The 19,087-nt window shown below is 39.0% G+C and overlaps 1 protein-coding gene across 3 annotated transcripts in view; it reads right to left on the reverse strand.

The window, feature by feature from the left end:
* Nucleotides 1–241: 241 nt before the first annotated feature.
* The window catches only part of LOC133639773 (girdin-like), a 53,226-nt gene continuing 34,380 nt past the window's right edge, over nucleotides 242–19,087 (reverse strand). The window contains exons 21-28 of one of the 3 annotated variants that reach the window (XM_062033369.1): nucleotides 18,552–18,695; nucleotides 18,234–18,420; nucleotides 17,960–18,105; nucleotides 14,969–15,061; nucleotides 14,571–14,752; nucleotides 8,355–8,582; nucleotides 8,162–8,227; nucleotides 242–4,387 (exon numbers count right to left, since the gene is read on the reverse strand). In XM_062033369.1, the coding sequence (XP_061889353.1) occupies nucleotides 3,444–4,387; nucleotides 8,162–8,227; nucleotides 8,355–8,582; nucleotides 14,571–14,752; nucleotides 14,969–15,061; nucleotides 17,960–18,105; nucleotides 18,234–18,420; nucleotides 18,552–18,695 (1,990 nt within the window). In that variant the 3' untranslated portion in view covers nucleotides 242–3,443. Of the gene's footprint in view, nucleotides 4,388–8,161; nucleotides 8,228–8,354; nucleotides 8,583–14,540; nucleotides 14,753–14,968; nucleotides 15,062–17,959; nucleotides 18,106–18,233; nucleotides 18,421–18,551; nucleotides 18,696–19,087 lie in introns of all 3 variants that reach the window. The other 2 variants (XM_062033370.1, XM_062033371.1) reach the window with 2 other exon arrangements.

Consider the following 19,087-nt stretch of genomic DNA (forward strand, 5'->3'; position numbering starts at 1 on the left):
TTTTTTTTATTTGCAACCAATAAAATGATTTGCAAACATTTTTATGCAAACAAAAAATACTTTCAAATGTTTTTGTTATAATCAGCTTCAATCTTGTGGGCGTGGCGTTTCTGAACACTATTAGAGGTGCACAAAAAAATCGATTCACACCCGAATCATGATTCTTATTCATCCCGATTGTAGATCGGGTCATAATTAAAAAAAAAAATCTAAACAAAATAATACATAATTTTAATAACAATACATGTTTTAAATATGTTTTTAGACAAACTCCATGTAACCAGAATCAATCAAATCAAATCAAGCTTTATTTATAAAGCGCTTTTCATACATAAAAGAAATGCAACGCAAAGTGCTTCATAAAGTTAAAAACAATACCCCGGTGACCATATGCCCCATTATCACATACATACGCACGGACGCAGATACCAAACACAAACACACACAATATACACACATATGCAACTATATGGACCAATGATTACATGGCTGAGTACAGAGGCGACATGTGAGTAAACACTATCACAGGAGCCATCTGCACTAGGAGGGCATCAGACCATGGCCACCAGGACGCTAACACAAAGCGCCCCCACAAGCACGGCCGATAACCCCTGAGGCAGATGGCTCATCTGAGGAACGGTGGAAAATAAAAATAATAAAACTTGTAAAATAGTAAGAACCATGTGGAGAGATAAAGAATAAAATACAAGTTAGACATATGAAGATCAATAGAAAATAAATAAATAAATATATATGAGGTGGCGACTTGTCCAGGGTGTACCCCGCCTTCCGCCCGATTGTAGCTGAGATAGGCTCCAGCACCCCCGCGACCCCAAAAGGGATAAGCGGTAGAAAATGTATGGATGGCTATATATATACAGTAAATAAATAAATATAACTAAATACAATCTAGCATAACTAATAGGATAAAAAGTAAAATACAAATGACTTCAATAAAATAATTAATATTAGGTAAAAGCTAAATCAAAACATCAGAAGGAGCTTTTCTAACCTCTAACCTGTTTTGAAAAAGTTTGAGTATAATTATTATACCAAATATTACATTACGAAAATTGGGAATCGTGCTGAATCGAATTGTCACCTTAGGAATTGGATCCAATAGTTAGGTGCCCAAAGATTCACACCCTTGAACAAAAAATGTTTGACACCTTATGGACAACGAAAAAAAGATTTGCAACCAAAATTATTATTTTGATCAGGAGAGGCCCCGCCCACAAGGTTGAAGTTGATCATAACCAAAAAAAAAAGGATTAGGAATCAAAAAAAAAAAAAAAAAAAGAGATTTGCAACCAGAACGTTTTTGTTTGTAAGTGATTTTATTTCATATTTGGTTGCATGAAAGACAGATTTATCTCCATAATTTGTTTGCTACTAACCATAAATTGAAATTGAAGGACTCAAACCTACATGCTTTATGACATTTTTGTGGTTATTACATCGTACAAAGTGTGAAATTATTGTAGAATACAATAATGATCATGTCTGGCAACACTACATCCAATAAGAACAGTAAACAACAATTCCAACAAGGACAACGTTTTTTTCTATTTTGCTTAAATAGTTTCTCTATTAAAATGGATAAAACACACAGGATAAGATTTACATGTTACATGTGAATGTCACAGTTCCTCAGGTTCACGTTCTAATGTCATAAAACTCAGAATATGATCAATCCAAAAATACTAGTAAAGCATTCGGACATAAAATGTACAAAAAAATCCCCAAATGATAGACAAACCACAGGAGTGGGGACACAAATCTTGAGTGTATCATATTTGATGTAGCAGAAGTAATTCCCCCCCTCCCCCCTCTATTTTAGTATTTCCTATCAGGGGTCACTATGCACAGCAAGTCAATTATATTTTTGCCCTAGTTTTTAAGCTCTATATGTCGTTTCTGACATATAGTAGGAAGGGGATGGAAATGTTATGGCCCCTTTCGTCGCAGTTTGCCTGACACATGAAACGCAACGAATAGGGGGTGGGTGGGGGGTGCGCACTATCTACTTCAGCCGCTAGATGGCAGTAGAGTGTTGAATATTAAAAAATGTGTTTGGTGGCAATTTCAACTTTAGAGTGGCACTTTCCATCATTTTCAGCAAACAGCATTGCAAAATGATTACGGGGCCATATTTTTAAAGTTAAAGTACCAATGATTGTCACACACACAGTAGGTGTGGTGAGATTATCCTCTGCATTTGACCCATCACCCGCACCCCGTGGCAGGTGAGGGGAGCAGTGAGCAGCAGCGGTGGCCGCGCCTGGGAATCATTTTGGTGATTTAACCCCCAATTCCAACCCTTGATGCTGAGTGCCAAGCAGGGAGGTAGTGAGTCCCATTTGTATAGTATTTGGTGTGACTTGGTGGGGTATGAATCCCTTCCCTACTTTAAGCCTCCATTTGTGTACTATCACACTACCAGGATAAAAGCTGCTATATATGTTTTACAATCTAACAGACAGGAACAGAAACCCAACCGAAAATATACAGTCTGTGCTAGGGCTGCGAATCTTTGGGTGTCCCACGATTCGATTCAATATCGATTCTTGGGGTCACGATTCGATTATAAATCGATTTTTTCGATTCAACGCGATTCTCGTTTCAAAAACTATATTTTTACGATTCAAAACAATTCTCTATTCATTCAATACATAGGATTTCAGCAGGATCTACCCCAGTCTGCTGACATGCAAGCTGAGTAGTAGATTTTTGTAAAAAGCTTTTATAATTGTAAAGGACAATGTTTTATCAACTGATTGCAATAATGTAAATTTGTTTTAACTATTAAATGAACCAAAAATATGATTTATTTTATCTTTGTGAAAATATTGGACACAGTGTGTTGTCAAGCTTATGAGATGCGATGCAAGTGTAAGCCACTGTGACACTATTGTTCTTTTATTTTATTTTTAAAAAAAAAGTCTAATGATAATGTCAATGAGGGATTTTTAATCACTGCTATGTTGAAATTGTTACTAATATTGATACTGTTGTTGATAATATTCATTTTTGTTTCACTACTTTTGGATTGTTCTGTGTCGTGTTTGTGTCTCCTCTCAATTGCTCTGTTTATTGCAGTTCTGAGTGTTGCTGGGTCGGGTTTGGTTTTGGAATTGGATTGCATTGTTATGGTATTGCTGTGTATTGTTTTGTTGGATTGATTAATAAAAAAAAGAAAAGAAAAAGAAAAAGAAAAAGAAAATTTAAAAAAAGAAGAAAAAAAAGAAAATCGATTTTTGAAAAATGAGAATCGATACTGAACCGTACAACGTGAGAATGGCGATTTGAATTCGAATCGATTTTTTCCCACACCCCTAGTCTGTGCAGTACGACCCAATGTCATGTAAAACACACTAATGTGTTATGTTACTCAATAATGTAACCGTTGATTTGACGTTATTTACCCTTGTGGAACTACATGGTTACGAGTAGACTCCTGGCTCGCTGGTGGCTTTACAAGTGGACTCTGAGAGAAAAGGGTCTGGCGTTGTCAAAGTCCCTGCACAATCACTGAAGATCGTGTTAGAAAAGACAGAGCTGAGTGTGAACTGAGAGTTGAAATCAGACTCCTGTACAGGAGACTTTGAGTGGTCTTCGGTAACAATAACCGCTGGGTCTCTGGGAGGTTTGACCGGAGGAATGGGCTCAGGCTCTGGTTGTTGACTGGCTTTGATTGTTATTTCTTGATGATTGTTGTTATTGCACTTTCCTGCAGGAAGTGTCTCAGTCTTGACAGGCGCCCTGCAGTCGCCGTTGACGCTGGGGCACCTGGACGGGCCATCAGCTGTGGTAATCACAGCGCTGGCACGAGGTAGACTTTTGGGAGACCTGAATCCCTTTACCCGCCCTTCTTTTCCCAAAGGATTGGAGAAGCAATTGAGGCAGCCAGACATTGAGGACGACTTACCCTGAACACAGAAGACTGTAATTGGTGCAGAAGCTGAGGCCTTGGTACATTCAGTATTACTGGAGCTAGATCTGACATTTGTGCTGACCATGCCCCCGAAATCGGATGAGCGACGTGTTTCTTTTCTCTTTGATCCCCTTCTGATGCTCCGTGTTCCCCGCGTGAGCCACAAGTCTTGGGTCGGAGTGTACTCTTTTTGTTTAAGTATAAGCTTGAGATCTGAATCGTGGCTCTTTGTCATGGGCATGGTCGATGCTTTCTCCTTGTGTGCTGCGGAGGAGGCCTTCTGGTCGTGCTGAGGCGTGGAGGCGTCACGGGGTGGTTGGTATAACGAAGATGAGCGGCGAGATAGCGTCTGTTGGACAGGGCTGCTGCCATTTGACCAGGGCTCATTATCCAGACTCATGCTGAACTCACCACTGCTCTCGCTTTGAGCTCGATTCGGGGCCGCATTACGCTCTAGGAAGGAGAAAAGAAAAGCTTTTTCATACACTCATCGCACAATCCCTTGAGCTCCATACAGAGCTGTATCAAAATCTTTACTAAAATGATGATGCTTCGTCAGTGTCACTACGAACAAGGTGTTGTTGAACACTATTGTGGTTGTACTTCCCAATGGCCTAGTTCGGGGGTCAGCAACCCGCGGCTCTATAGCCGCATGTGGCTCTTTAGCGCCGCCCTAGTGGCTCCCTGGACCTCTTTCAGAGATGTGTGAAAATGTTTTTGTTTTAATATATTTTCTGTAGGAGAACAAACATAACACAAACCTTCCTAATTGTTCGAAATCCCATTGTTTATGTTATACATGCTTCACTGATGAGAGTATTTGGCAAGCCCCGTTTTGTCCTACTAATTTCAGCGATCCTTGAACGGACCGTAGTTTGTTTACGTACAACTTTCTCCGACGCTGCCACAGAAAGACGTGTTTTATGCCACTCTTTCTTTGTCTCATTTTGTCCACCAAACGTTTTATGCTGTGCGTGAATGCATAAAGGTGAGCTTTGTGGATTTTATTGATTTGCTGGAGTGCTTATCAGGCAAGCTAATCGATGCTAACATGCTATTTAGGCTAGCTGTATGTACATATTGCATCATTATGCCTCATTTGTAGGTATATTTGAGCTCATTTAATTTCCTTTATTTATGTCCTTTGTGTATTTAATTCATATTTACGAATATGAATTAAATTACTTACACATTATTTGTAAGTAATATTGGCTGCATTTCTCATAGTTGTTTGTGTGCCATGTTGTTCCAGACCACAGCAAACGTTACCCAGAGATTGTAATAAGTCCATTAGAAGAAGACACCCTGCCGTTTCCTTAAACTTGGACACACATATCTATACCTTTGGCCATTCTGAGCCAGTAATTTCCAGAAGTTATCTCATCTTGTGATAAGCCTCCATTTTGCTATTTTTACTTGGCAGCAATTACAGACTCAAGTCTTTATAAATACGATACCACAAGCTTGGCACCGCTCATCACAAGGCCAATACCATCCCTACAGTGAAGCATGGTGGTGGCAGCATCATGCTGTGGGGATGGTTTTTAGCGGCAGGAACTGGGAGACTAGGCAGGATAGACAGAAAGATGAATGCAGCAATATACAGAGACATCCTGGGTGAAAACCAACACTTTGCATTTAACCTCATGGAGCTTGAAAGGTGCTGCAAAGAGGTAAGGGCGAAACTGCCCAAAGTTAGGTGTGCCAAGCTTGTGGAATTGTATTCAAAAAGACTGGAGGCTGTAATTGCTCCCAAAAGTTCAATAACAAATTATTGACCAAAAGCTGTGAATACGTATGTACATGTATTTTTTTTAGATTTGAATAAATTAGCAACATCTTTCATAAACATTTTTTTCACATTGTCACTATGGGGAATGTGTACAAATTTAAAGAATTTTAAAGAAAAAAATGAATTAATTCCATTTTGGAATAAGGCTGTAACATAACAACATGTGGAAAAAGTTAAGCGCTGTGAATACTGCATTGTATTGAGGGACGGTAGAGGTTAACTTGTATCTGTGAAAAATTCCAGTGAGTCATGATGACGCAGACACACAGATGATCAAACGTGCAGACTTCACACTGCAAATGAGTCTTTAAAAGGGTTTGAATCAGTCAAGTAAAAACAGATTCATGATCAATGATATTTGTTGTGTTAATTGGTATAATCTTTTGGTGCAGGAAGGGACTTGCTTTGAAATTAAAAATAAGTAGACAAAGAAACATGACACTACCTTCCTATTAGTGGGAGAAAAATATTTTCATTATGTAAGCAAAGCATTAGAGCAGAGGTGTCAAAGTCGTTTTCACTGAGGGCCACATCGCAGTTATGTTTGGCCCCAGAGGGCAGCTTCTAGCAGTGAATACTATTATTACACAATTTTTCTTATGCATTTTATTTGTGGATTTTTTTAAAAACTAAAATGTACAAAACATATGGTGAGTTACAATAATTTCACCTCAAAATGTAGTGTATATTACTGTAAATGGAAAAACAGTACTGCTGTTTGTAGGGTAAAAAAAGGCAGCTCGGTTGCCAGAATTTTACTGTAAAAATTATATTTGTTTTTGTTACTGTAAATAAAAAACACTGCAATTTTACAGTAAAATTTTGGCACCTGAGCTGCCAGTTTGTTTTGTTTTTTTACCGCAAATCAACAACTGTAGATTTTTCGGTATATTACTGTAAATGCCAAAACGGCACCATAGTTTATTACAGTAAAAAAAGTTAGGTTTTTTTAATTTAGAGAAAAATGCTGTAAAAACCACAGTATTTTTCACAATTTTACCATGTAATCTATTGCTACTTTTACATTGCACAATTTGATGGATAACTTGCTTTGAAATCATTAATATTAGTATTTATTTCTTTAAAAAAATGGTTTGAATGTTTGATAATATATTTTTGCATAATTAGACAATATTTAAGTTAACATAATTTGCGATTACATGGAGTAAATATATTTTTTTGTCTCCCAAAATAGAAAGAAAGAATACATTTAATAAGAAAAGTTACAGTACTTTATTGATACATATTATTTCGAGGGCCAAATAAAATGAAGTGGCGGGCCACATCTGGCCCCCGGGCCTTGAGTTTGACACCACTGCATTAGAGGCCATTTGGTTGCAGAGGTAAAAGAGGAAAGGTAAGCCAACACTGCCGTCAAGGGATGTGGAGAAGCTAAACTATTATTCTTTTGAACGGGACACAGTATTTTTTGTGTACATACAGTAGATTTAGATTTTAAGCCCACTGTGTTAATACTAATGTTGTCAATGATTCTTTTTAAAATCAAATTAACCACACATTGATTTGGATTAATCACAATTTGTAAATTACTTGCATACATAATTTTATGTCATAATGCAGATAAAGAGAGGGAATGGTAAGCAAACATTGTCATCAAGTGGACAACTGATGTGGAGAAGCAAATAAAGTTTTTTTTTGGAATGGGAAACAATATTTATTGTGTACAATATGTACATTCACTTGGTGAAAAAAGTTCCAGAACTACTGGCATAAGGGAAAGGAGCATGTGCAGTAAATTGTGTGATTAATCTGTGTTTATAAATGATTAATGCAATATTTTTTTGTGATTAATTGCATGTGTTAACACGTTAATTTTGACAGTCCTAAGTCAAAAAGAAAACAAAGAGAATGTCTAGTAACATATGTGAGGATGCACACACAAACAAGTAAACCAATTGAGGCAAGATTAAGTTGTTCAGGTTAAATAAAAGTAAACACAAGTACCCGGTACGTAAAACCACTGAATCCTATCCTGGACTCCAAAAGGGTTACAATGATAAGCTGCTAATATAGCTATCAGTATGATTGCATTGCATTACACTATTAGGAACTACAACAACTATAATGTACAAATCAGAATCAGATTTAATGGCCAAGTATGTTCACCACACAGGGAATTTAACTTAGTAGACTCTTTGTTCAATTTGGTTGCTTTGTGCAGGGGTGCATACTGTTTTGACTGGTGATTGAAAGAATGAATCAAATAAAACAAACACATTGTATTGTTAGTGACAGAAAGGGGGCAGCAGATCCACGTTTTCCTGGGTCCTATTTTTTTTTTGCTTCTGTGGTCAGCATGCAGATTGAAATAAAACAAGGTCATGATAGCGATTTGATGGATTTACTGTAATTCCTGCGAGGGTAATACATCTGTATTTGCGGAATCCTCTAAACGGCTATCCGCAAAGCTTTACCGTGATGCTGCAGCTCGTCGTTGTCCTCAAAACCAGATGGCACAGCACTGTCATTGAGATCCTTGTCTGTATGTGAATACATACACATAATTATAAAATACACATATTTCTATTCACTGGAAAGTTTTGTCCTGATAAAATGCATGTTAAATACTGATGATGGTGTCAATGATTGGTGAATGAATGTTTCTACCTGTCAGTTGTGACACATCTGGAACGCCAGTCTCAGTAGGGTGGCGTTGGATGGATGGTTCAGTGGTGGGATGCAGGTGGAGGATGGACAAGATGGATGAGCTAAGGAATGAGGTCAATGCTTGTTTCCTGTCCTGCATGTCAGCTTGGTACCCTTCCATCTCCTCAGAGCTCTCTGCCCATTGAGTCTCCTCCAACATGGCAGAAGGGTACACCAAGCTGCTCAGAGCTGCGTTGTTGGAACGGAGGACGGGACATTGGGGCAACGGATGAGGATGAACAAATGAACTGGTTATAGAAATTGAGGCATTCTTTATTTGGACGGAAAATATTTTTGAATTTCTGCGACTTTTTTCCATCGCTTTAAACCCTGCGGCTAATATATGGATTTTTCTGGTAATGTTTTGTATTCAACAATCAGTTTTCATATTACACCGTCAGAGACACTGAAAAGGTGCTTTATTGTTTGTGCTATGACGCCATCTTTTGGACGAGTTTGCTAACTGCAGGTTGTAAATGGCTTTCAACCGGACGTATAACCGTCCACAGGCGTTTCTGCTCAAAATGATTATTCATTTATCACTCCAAGCAACGTTTGTAAGTTTTACAATACAACTAAAACAATTCATACTGACTAAACTGTCCCATGTGTGATGTCTGTGGGAGTGTTTTCATACATATTTGTATGTGCTGTTGTAATGTAATAAAGCTAGCGTTGTTAGCATTAGCTAATATGCTAACACAATTACAAGTGTCTGTGTTGTCCGCAGCTAGGGGGTCCATGACGGTAAATTCTGTTTTGTTTGATCAGCCATTTTACTGCCGTGTGACAGGCACCGCTTGGAAACAATTAAGGTATGCAAATAAACATATACAAAATATTTCCTACTGCTGTCAATATACGTAAAAATATGTTTTCTTCTAAAATGTGTTGGGTGCAGCTTAAATGGTAGTGCAGTTTAGAGCTGTGTAGTTGTATAGAAATAGGGTAATCAACACATTTTTTTTAATAACAGATGGAGGAGGGGAGGGCGGAGCTAAGTGGATGCCACCTTTGTACTTTGTTACGAGGTATTTCTTGAAATCAAGTGTTTCTCACCTCATTTATCAAAGTTCTGTGACTTGCAAATTTATTTGGCCCCATTGTTGGTTATTTTGCATTCGTACTTATTAAAGAAAATCACAGCGACTGAGTCATCAAAGAGTGGGCTTCCTTTTTTAGATTTTGAGTAGGGGTGGCTATCCATTACATTTCAATCTATGCTAGTAGCAAATCAGCACTTAAAAAATGGTGGCAGTGCTTACTTAAATTGTACCTGAACCTGTACTTATAACATAAAAATGTGCAATTTTTTGTAAAAAAAAACAAACCCTTTTCATTATATGGTATTTTGTGACAGTAAAACAGACTCCGATAGTAATTGAAATACTTCAATTATATAAATTCAATGATAACTAAGTAATACATTTAAAATAAATAATAAAATCCACAACAAACTGTCATAATTACAGTAGCAATATAGAAAATAGGGAACGTGCACAAAGCGACTTTTGTAATATTGATGCTCATAATTCCAAGGTCCATGAGCGCAACCTTGCTGGCTGTAACCATAATTGGGAAAGGCTTTGTTGTTGTTGTGGCTACTAGCTAGCCTATCACTGCGGTGCTAGCACTGTTATGAGGGCTGCTGTTGGCATGTTAAGGGTAGTAATACGTTTAAAAGGAGCATTGGGACGCTACATTACTTACAAGACGTTACTTGTACAAAACCTAAAACCAGTGAAATTGGCACATTGTGTAAATCGTAAATAAAAACAGAATACAATGATTTCCAAATCCTTTTCAATTGAATAGACAGCAAAGACAAGATACTTAACGTTCGAACTGGAAAACTTTGTTATTTTTTGCAAATATTAGCTCATTTGGAATTTGATGCCTGCAACATGTTTAAAAAAAGCTGACACATGTGGCAAAAAGGCACCATTAATGCTGAAAGGTACATACAGGTTTTGGAGCAACATATGTTCCCATCCAAGCAACGTTATCATGGACGCCCCTGCTTATTTCAGCAAGACAATGTCAAACCACGTGTTACAACAGCGTGGCTTTATAGTAAAAGAGTTCGGGTACTAGACTGGCCTGCCTGCAGTCCAGACCTGTCTCCTATTGAAAATGTGTGGCGCAATACAAAGCCTAAAATATGGAGACTGTTGAACAACTTAAGCTGTACATCAAGCAAGAATGGGAAAGAATTCCACCTGAAAAGCTTAAAAAAATTGGTCCCTTCAGTTCCCAAAGGTTTACTGAGTGTTGTAAAGGCCATGTAACACAGTGGTAAAAATGCCCCTGTGCCAACTTTTTTTGCAATGTGTTGCTGCTATTAAATTCTAAGTTAATGATTACTTGCAAAAAAAAAAATTAAGTTTCTCAGTTCGAACATTAAATATCTTGTCTTTGCAGTCTATTCAATTGAATATACATTGAAAAGGATTTGCAAATCATTGTATTCTGTTTGTATTTACAAATTACACAACGTGCCAACTTCACTGGTTCACTGGGTTTGTACAATATCACCAAGCACTCGCTGCAGGTTGCATTCATTTAGCACCAAAATGAAGCATCGATAGCTTAATTGAATTGTTCTCGCTTAAAGTCGGCACTAGCGTTTCTATGGACCCGGTTTTTGTGACAAGCCTTAGTTTTGAGTCTGCTGAATGTTATGCAGGCAAAATGACTAGTTTTTTATGTGCAATAACGATAATCAAGATGGTATACGGAAACCGGGGCAACATTTTGGCAAAAACCGAATGATACATAAAGTACCACTGTACTGTAAATGTTTTAGGGCGATGCATAGTGCCAAGTGATATGTTCTGAATTGGACTGTAGAAATTACAGTATGGATTATCACTAGTATTATGACTTATTAATTCATAAGCTCTGATAATGTGATGAGGTAGCATGAGTAACAATACATCATCATTCCTGACTAACACTTAATGGTTACAATAAAGACTAAAGTGTATTCAAATAAAAAAATATAGCAGACTGTCTTACACAAAGAACGCCTGATGAGGGACTTGACTTTTTCTTTGCTCTTCAGTCTGTTCCTCATATGGGGAAACCGTTTCAGTACGGCTGTTTAATAGTAAACCACATGGGAGGTAAACGGAGGTAATGCATGGGAGATGGTAAAAGATGGGTGTATGAATAGGGAAGAGGATGTGAAGAGAAACAAGACAAAATGAGAGACATGTTGGTGAATGCATAACGAAGAATGAAGCTTTGGACATGACACACAAAGAACTGTTCCTAAGTGTGAGTGGCAGGCACGTGCGTGGACTATTTGGGGGGCAGGTGCTCAAGCCAAAAAAGGGCACCCATCATAAAAAATATTCATAAAATCATTATTATAATTAGGATAAAAAATACAACATAATATATTCAACTTATATAGTAACCAATACAAACTCAAATGATCATATTTAATAATAAAACAAGTGTACTGTATACTGCATACAAATTATTTTTAAAAGCAACATTACAATAATAATATACACGATGTACCTCAACAGAATGTCATAGCTCAACTTAAGACACACCTTTCATCTCAATAATTACAATCTCCCATGACACAAAACTATAGTGAATTTTTGTAATTTGTCAAACAGTAACATTTTCATTAATAGAAATGCAAATAATGACAGGTATGCCCTCACTTTCTTCATTAAACATATAAGCATCTGTAAACAACAGGAAAAGGCTTTGACTTGTATTTCTACTTTGTTAAAGAAAACATCAGACCAGTAGCAACGTGATGTTTTTAGCGACGCTACAGTTGTGGCTCATTTTGCACCAAATAACGTCAGCGGATTTCACAAACAATGTTATTGTCGGTCTGTCCAATGCTGCGTGTCTGAAGAGACGTATGGTAGAATAAATATCAGTCCCTCCAGGTTTGGGATTGTTACAAACTAATAGGGCTGAATTTCCATCCATCCATCCATTTTCTACCGCTTGTCCTTTTGGGGTCGCGGGGGTTGCTGGAGCCTATCTCAGCTGCAATTGGGCGGAAGGCGGTGTACACCCTGGACAAGTCGCCACCTCATCGCAGGGCCAACACAGATAGACAGACAACATTCACACTCACATTCACACACGAGGGCCAATTTAGTGTTGCTAATCAACCTATCCCCAGGTGCATGTTTTTGGCGGTGGGAGGAAGCCGGAGTACCCGGAAGGAAGCCCCTCTGTCACAGGGAGAACATGCAAACTCCACACAGAAAGATCCTGAGCCTGGGATTGAACTCAGGACTACTCAGGACCTTCGTATTGTGAGGCATATGCACTAACCCCTGTTCCACCGTGCTGCCCTAGGCCTGAATTTGCAATGCAAAAATTGTGATGTTCTGAGGCTTTTTTTCTTTTTCAAAAACATTAAATCAACTTGGGATTTTATGAATTTGTTATAAATGTTTTATTAAGTGTTACTTGTAACCTCAACCTTAAAATGCAAAAAACGTGATTGGTTTGAGCAAGTGTCTTGACATGTTTTGATGTCGGATAGACAGTTTGCAATAAAAAAAAGTCTCCTTTAGACGTCCTGCTCTTTTTGACTTTCTGCTTTCGTCTTTTATTTATGTTGAGCTTTTATGTCATCTTACTTACTAAATCAGTCACAGTAACAATCTAAATGTTATGTTATCACTGTACCATAAACGTAATCTGAACACGGAAGTGAAGCACCATCCACCGAAGGGATGTCGCCTTATCTCACGGCGAAAAATAGTCCTCTGAGCCATTATAAATCTAGATTAAAAACATATTTTTACTCCCTGGAGTTCAAATCCAGTTAGACAAGATATCTTGGTAGTTTTTATTTCTTGGTTGTTTATGTTTGTTGTTTCATCCTTTTTAGTATTTTAGGTGATATATTCTGCACTTCTTTTAAGGTATATTTTACTATTGTTTTATCATCCTTTCGTGTTACAATGTAAATGTGACACTACGTGCACCTTTTCTCATGTCTGTACAGCACTTTGGCCAATTGGGGTTGTTTTTAAATGTGCTATATAAATAAATAAACTGAACTGAACTGAACTGCTTTGAACCTGATATTCCCATAAGGTAGCCTCTCCTTTGTCCATCTCTGCTTGCTTTTGAATTGCAGTCAAGTTCCTCTGCTACGGCATTGCCCGAGGGTCAAACAGGACGCGTAAAATGTATGCCGTTATTGAAATTTAAAGTCAACGCGTTATTATCACGTTAACTCTGACAGCTCTAATTATAACTAGTAGTAGTAACTACAAAATGCACACTAGCCAGATAGCGTCAAGTAAAATATATGACTTTTAGGTGTGCATCTGCTAAATTAGCTACCGGTAATACACTGGCATGCTAACATGTTAACATTAGCATGTCAACAGTTAGCATGCATCAAGTACCTAATGACTGTAGTTTATACGTGCAAAATTATCTTAAAGAGCTAGCATTTAAAGAGTAAGAGATTATTATCATACTTCAACATCAATGCTGCCATATAAGAATTTGTTCTTAATTGCCTTATCCTGGATGAATAAAACGTAGATAAATATATAAATACATGTAAACTAGAAAGTAAATGTTTATATATTACATTACCCAAAAGGCTTAGTGCTGTAGACAGGAACAGGAAGGAGGTTTGAGCTATGCGAGAAGACAACTGTGCCGTTTGAGCAACAAACTGTTGATATATTGTTAGATGTTGTTATTCCTGCTTTGTCTACACAAGAAACAGACATTAATCTTGATTAGACAGTTGATGACATCGCGCCAATTTTATTGGCAAAATGACGCTGATTGGCCAAAATGTGCGGAGAAGCTGCGGTCATTGGACAAGGTTGCTAGGCCGCACATAATATACAGAGATTAGTTGAATTTGATTTAATTTAATTAGCACAATCGGGACATCGCAAATTCCGGAGGGACTGATAAATATAAATGCTTCCTCGGATTTCAAAAGATATTTGGGAGGAATTGATGACGGAGAGTAATTTATATTCCAAAATGAATTAAAAAAAAAGCACTGTAATAGAAAGGGCACTTTTCTCACGCTGGGCAAAAGGTAAGGTGCTTGAGCACCAGTAGATCTCTATCTTTGCACGTGCCTGGGTAGTGACGTCATTAAATGAATGCACAAATTCTCACTGTTATTCCGCTGAGGTGAGATAGTGTCACCTGCTGATGTGGAAACCGAGCCTCCAGAGCCATCTGAACTGATGATGGAGCCGCTGTCATGACGTGAGAGTTGTGCCTCAGTCGGCTCTGAGAGTGTTGGTTTAAGAGGTTGATCTAGTCCATGTTCACGGCTGTTAGATTTGATCAACTTCTTCCACTTCAGAGAGATCCAGTTGCCTCGCCTGCAGAGGAGAACATTTCAGAAGTTGAAAGAAGTTCTGCAAACTTTCTTCCCTGACACAAGGGAAATGTGCGTTTAAACATTTCAGGGACATCATATATGACAAAAGGAACTACAAGGATACAGGAGCGTCATCTATCATCAAGATATAAACATGTTAATAAATAGCTAACCTGCACTCCCCCAAGTGTTTCAGTCAAAATATCAAGCTACTTACCTACGAGGAGGTGAGGGCTCATAAAACCTATACTGGTCCATTATCTTCTCCTCCAGCTTCTCCTTTTGCCTCCTCAAATCGTTAAGTTTGTCACTTAACAAACACAAAGAGAGAAAAAATGGTGTTCGTTTCACATTAGAATGTCAATGATGCGTAGTTCAGTGGTGTCCATTTGCGGTCCGCAGCCCAAGTTTTGTTGTCAAAAAATATAATAAAATTAAATAAAATTAAAAACCACAACAAAAATGTAAGAAAAAAAGCAAAAAGATGTAATGTATTGAGAAAAAAGCTAAAATGTTGATTGTAATATTAATAATACACCCTATTTTGACCTATAACACAAAGTTGACACAAAGTTTTATCTTTTAGGGATGTAACAATATGAAAATGTAATATCACAGTTATTGTGACCAAAAATTATCACAATTATCATTATTATCACAATATCGTGAATGTGCAAAAAAAAGTGGTAAGACTAATCGGAATTTAAGAAAACACTGGTAAATAATAAATCAAATTTGTCTTTAAATAAATATATTGTTAGAACTTTTTTTCCCCAAATAAAAATACATCAAAATGGCCCCCACATTGTTTGACTTTTCAGTACGCCGCCCAAAGTCCTGACTTAGCTGGTACATAATGAACTGTTGTTATATTCCTAAGCAGGGAAGCCCAGAATTCCCTTTCCCCAGCCACTTTTGTCCACGTCCTCCCAGGGGATCCGGAGGCGTTCCCACCAGGCCAGCCGGGAGACATTGTCATTTCGGCCGCTTGTACCCGTGATTTTCTCCTTTCGGTCATAACCTAAAGCTCATGACCATAGGTGAGGATGGGAACGTAGATCGACCAGTAAATTTAAAACTTCGCCTTCCGGCTCAGCTCCTTCTTCACCACGATGGACCAATGCAGAGTCCGCATCACTGCAGACGCCGCACAGATGCCTGTCAATCTCACGATCCATTCTTCCTTCACTCGTGAACAAGACTCCGAGGTACTTGAACTCCTCCACTTGGGACAAGATCTCCTCCCCAACCCGGAGATGTCACTTTATTCCTTTCCGGGCGAGAACCATGTACTCGGACTTGGAGGTGCTGATTCTCATCCCAATTGCTTCACGCTCGGCTGCAAACTGATCTAGAGCTGAAGATCCTGGCCAGATGAAGCCATTAGGACCACATCATCTGCAAAAAGCAGAGACCTAGTCCTACAGCTACCAAACCGGATCCCCTTAATGCCCTGACTGCGCCTAGAAATTCTGTCCATAAAAGTCATGAACAGAATTGGTGACAAAGGGCAGCCCTGCAATAGTCCAACCCTCACTGGAAATGGATCCGACTTACTGCCGACAATGCGGACTATGCTCTGACACCGATCATACAGGGAGTGGACTGCCACAATCAGATTGTCTGAGCACTCCCCATAGGACATCCAGGTCGAAGGCCTTCTCCAAGTCCACAAAGGACATGTAGACTGGTTGGGCAAACTCCCATGCACCCTCAAGGACCCTGCCTGTTCAAAGTTCTTCTCGGAGGTGGGAATTGAAACTCTCTCCGAGGGGAGACTCTGCCAGACGTTCCCAGCAGACCCTCACAATTGCGTTTGGGCCTGCCATGTCTGATCGTCATCCTCCCCCACTATCGGAGTCAACTCACCAACAAGTGGTGATCGGCAGAAACTTCCGCCCCTCTCTTCAACCAGGTGTCCAAAACATGAGACCGCAAATCCGATGACAAAACTACAAAGTCGATCATCGAACTGCGGCCTAGTGTGTCCTGGTGCCAAGTGCACATATGGACATCCTTATGTTTGAACATGGTGTTCGTTATGGACAGTCTGTGATGAGCACAAAAGTTCAATAACAAAACACGCCTCTTCAGGTTTCATTGTCGTTTCCAATGTGAGCGTTGAAGTCATAGGAGGGGGCATAGAGGTCGGGAGCATTGTGAGCTCGGCGGCAGCCGAAGGCATGGCCCTTGGCGGTCCGATCCTCGGCTACAGAAGCTAGCTCTTGGGACGTGGAGCTTGCCACTAATACTGTACATTTGAAGTGCCACAAACAGAATTGCCGCTACTTCGCTCATGGACACATTATCATGGGGGTGTGAATGTTGTCTATCTGTGTTGGCCCTGCGATGAGGTGGCGACTTGTCCAGGGTGTACCCCGCGTTCTGCCTGAATTCAGCTGGGAAAGGCTCCAGACCCCGAGAGGGACAAGCGGTAGAAAGTGGATGGATGGATGGATGGATGTCTGCGAATGCAGCCTTTTGTTCCAACGCGGCACAGTAGATGGCATCGTAACTCCGCTTTGTAACACACCTCATAAGACAGAGAATAGCAACAGGTAGCTGGAGGGATCAGTGTTGACAACGCAGCAATATATTCTTCATCAACTCATCCCTCAATTTTCTACCGCTTGTCCCAAAACTCTTTAAATTGTGTTTTACAAAATAGCTACCAGTGACAAGACTAGTGACATTTTCTGGTTTTATTGGAGACTTTGGGAGACTCCCACAGCATTTGTTGCTGTGCACTAGCCCATCCCTCCCCTGAATCTAAAATCATGTCTTGTTTGTGACAAAAGCACAAAAAGAAGCAACAGAAAAAAGTTACATTTTGGAACAAGCGGTAGAAATTGGATGGATGGATGTTTTGCTTCTCATGTTTTTTGCTGACTTTTTGTTTCCCACAATTGCCATAAAAGTTAGGTGCACATGTGTCATGGCCAATTATGCAAATCATATTATTGTAATTTATAATTAAATTAAATTAGACACAACCCAGCTCCACTGATGTATCGAAATCCTGTGGGAAACTTTGAAATAATTATGATGATGTGATATTAAAACAACATCATAGCTCTTTTATTGACCAGTTACAACCATTTTCAGCTGGAAGACAGATTTAAGAGATTATAGAGCTGCATTCTAGACAATCTTCAATTATGTTTATCAAGTCTATGTACAATGTGTTACTATGTCTATCTCTACTTACATATACTGCCGTTCTTCTATGTGAAACAGATCCTTGCTCTCAATAGTCTGCTCCAACAAGGTGCGGTTCTGCAGCATCAGTGTGTCGATCTGACCGAGAAGATGGTGGTTCTCCTCCTCCAGGTTTCCCTTTAACTGACTCAGCAACTATATATGTGTATATATGTTATATACATATATATGTATAAATATATATATATAAAGAGTGAAAGTCAAATAATAATTTCATTAATCAGTTGCCCTGACAATCAATTAGAGTGTGTGTAAAACCACACCTCGCACTGGTTACTGAGCTTTGTAGAGGTGATGTCAAGCTGCTGATACTCCTTTTTGAGCTTGGAAAAATCAGCCTCCAGCCAGGTGTGCTCCAGCTTAGTCTCATTTAATTGGCTTTTAAGCTGCTTGTGATCTGCTGTCAGCTGCTCATTGTCGTTCAGGAGCTGCCGATACGTTTGGTTCAGCCTGAAAAATACACACATACCCTTTCTTTGAGTATGTTTTAATGTACACAAAGATCTGTCCATTAATGCCTCTTCATTGCAGGTGTGTGTTCTGGTCTATGCACGTCAGTAAAGATTTGCCCCTTTGCTTACCAATCTTTCTCATCCCGCAGCCTGCAACATTCAGCAGCAATGCTGCTATGATGCTCCTTCTCCAGACCTATCCTCATCTGCTCCTCCTTCAGCGCTTTCTCCAGATCCTCCAGTTTGGTCCGCTGTTGTAACACGCTGTTGTATCTAAAATACATATGCCCATTATATGCACACATGTATGAAACACCATTATGCTTTGAAGTTATGTACATATTTGTCAATGGAAAAATAAATAAGGGCTAGCCTTTTTTTGTTGTTGCTAAATCCAGATCTAGAACTTGTACTTTGCACAGGCCCAATTAGAAATTAAAGTGAAATTGACTCGATACCAGCATCAGATGAGTATTGGACTGAATGAGTCCCACACAGACGGATTCTCCAATAAAATTCAATGAATCCCTGCTACTCATGCACCGGGCGTTTATAAAATGGACACTTTCAACAACAGTTGCTGAATTTTACCCCCACTCTAACCCCAGTGAATGTTCATGTGACTGTCACTGTTTTCTTTCTTTCCTATTTTATCTGTCTCCTCT

The sequence above is a fragment of the Entelurus aequoreus genome, linkage group LG22, assembly GCF_033978785.1.
Source record: "Entelurus aequoreus isolate RoL-2023_Sb linkage group LG22, RoL_Eaeq_v1.1, whole genome shotgun sequence".
NCBI classification, from domain to species: domain Eukaryota; kingdom Metazoa; phylum Chordata; class Actinopteri; order Syngnathiformes; family Syngnathidae; genus Entelurus; species Entelurus aequoreus.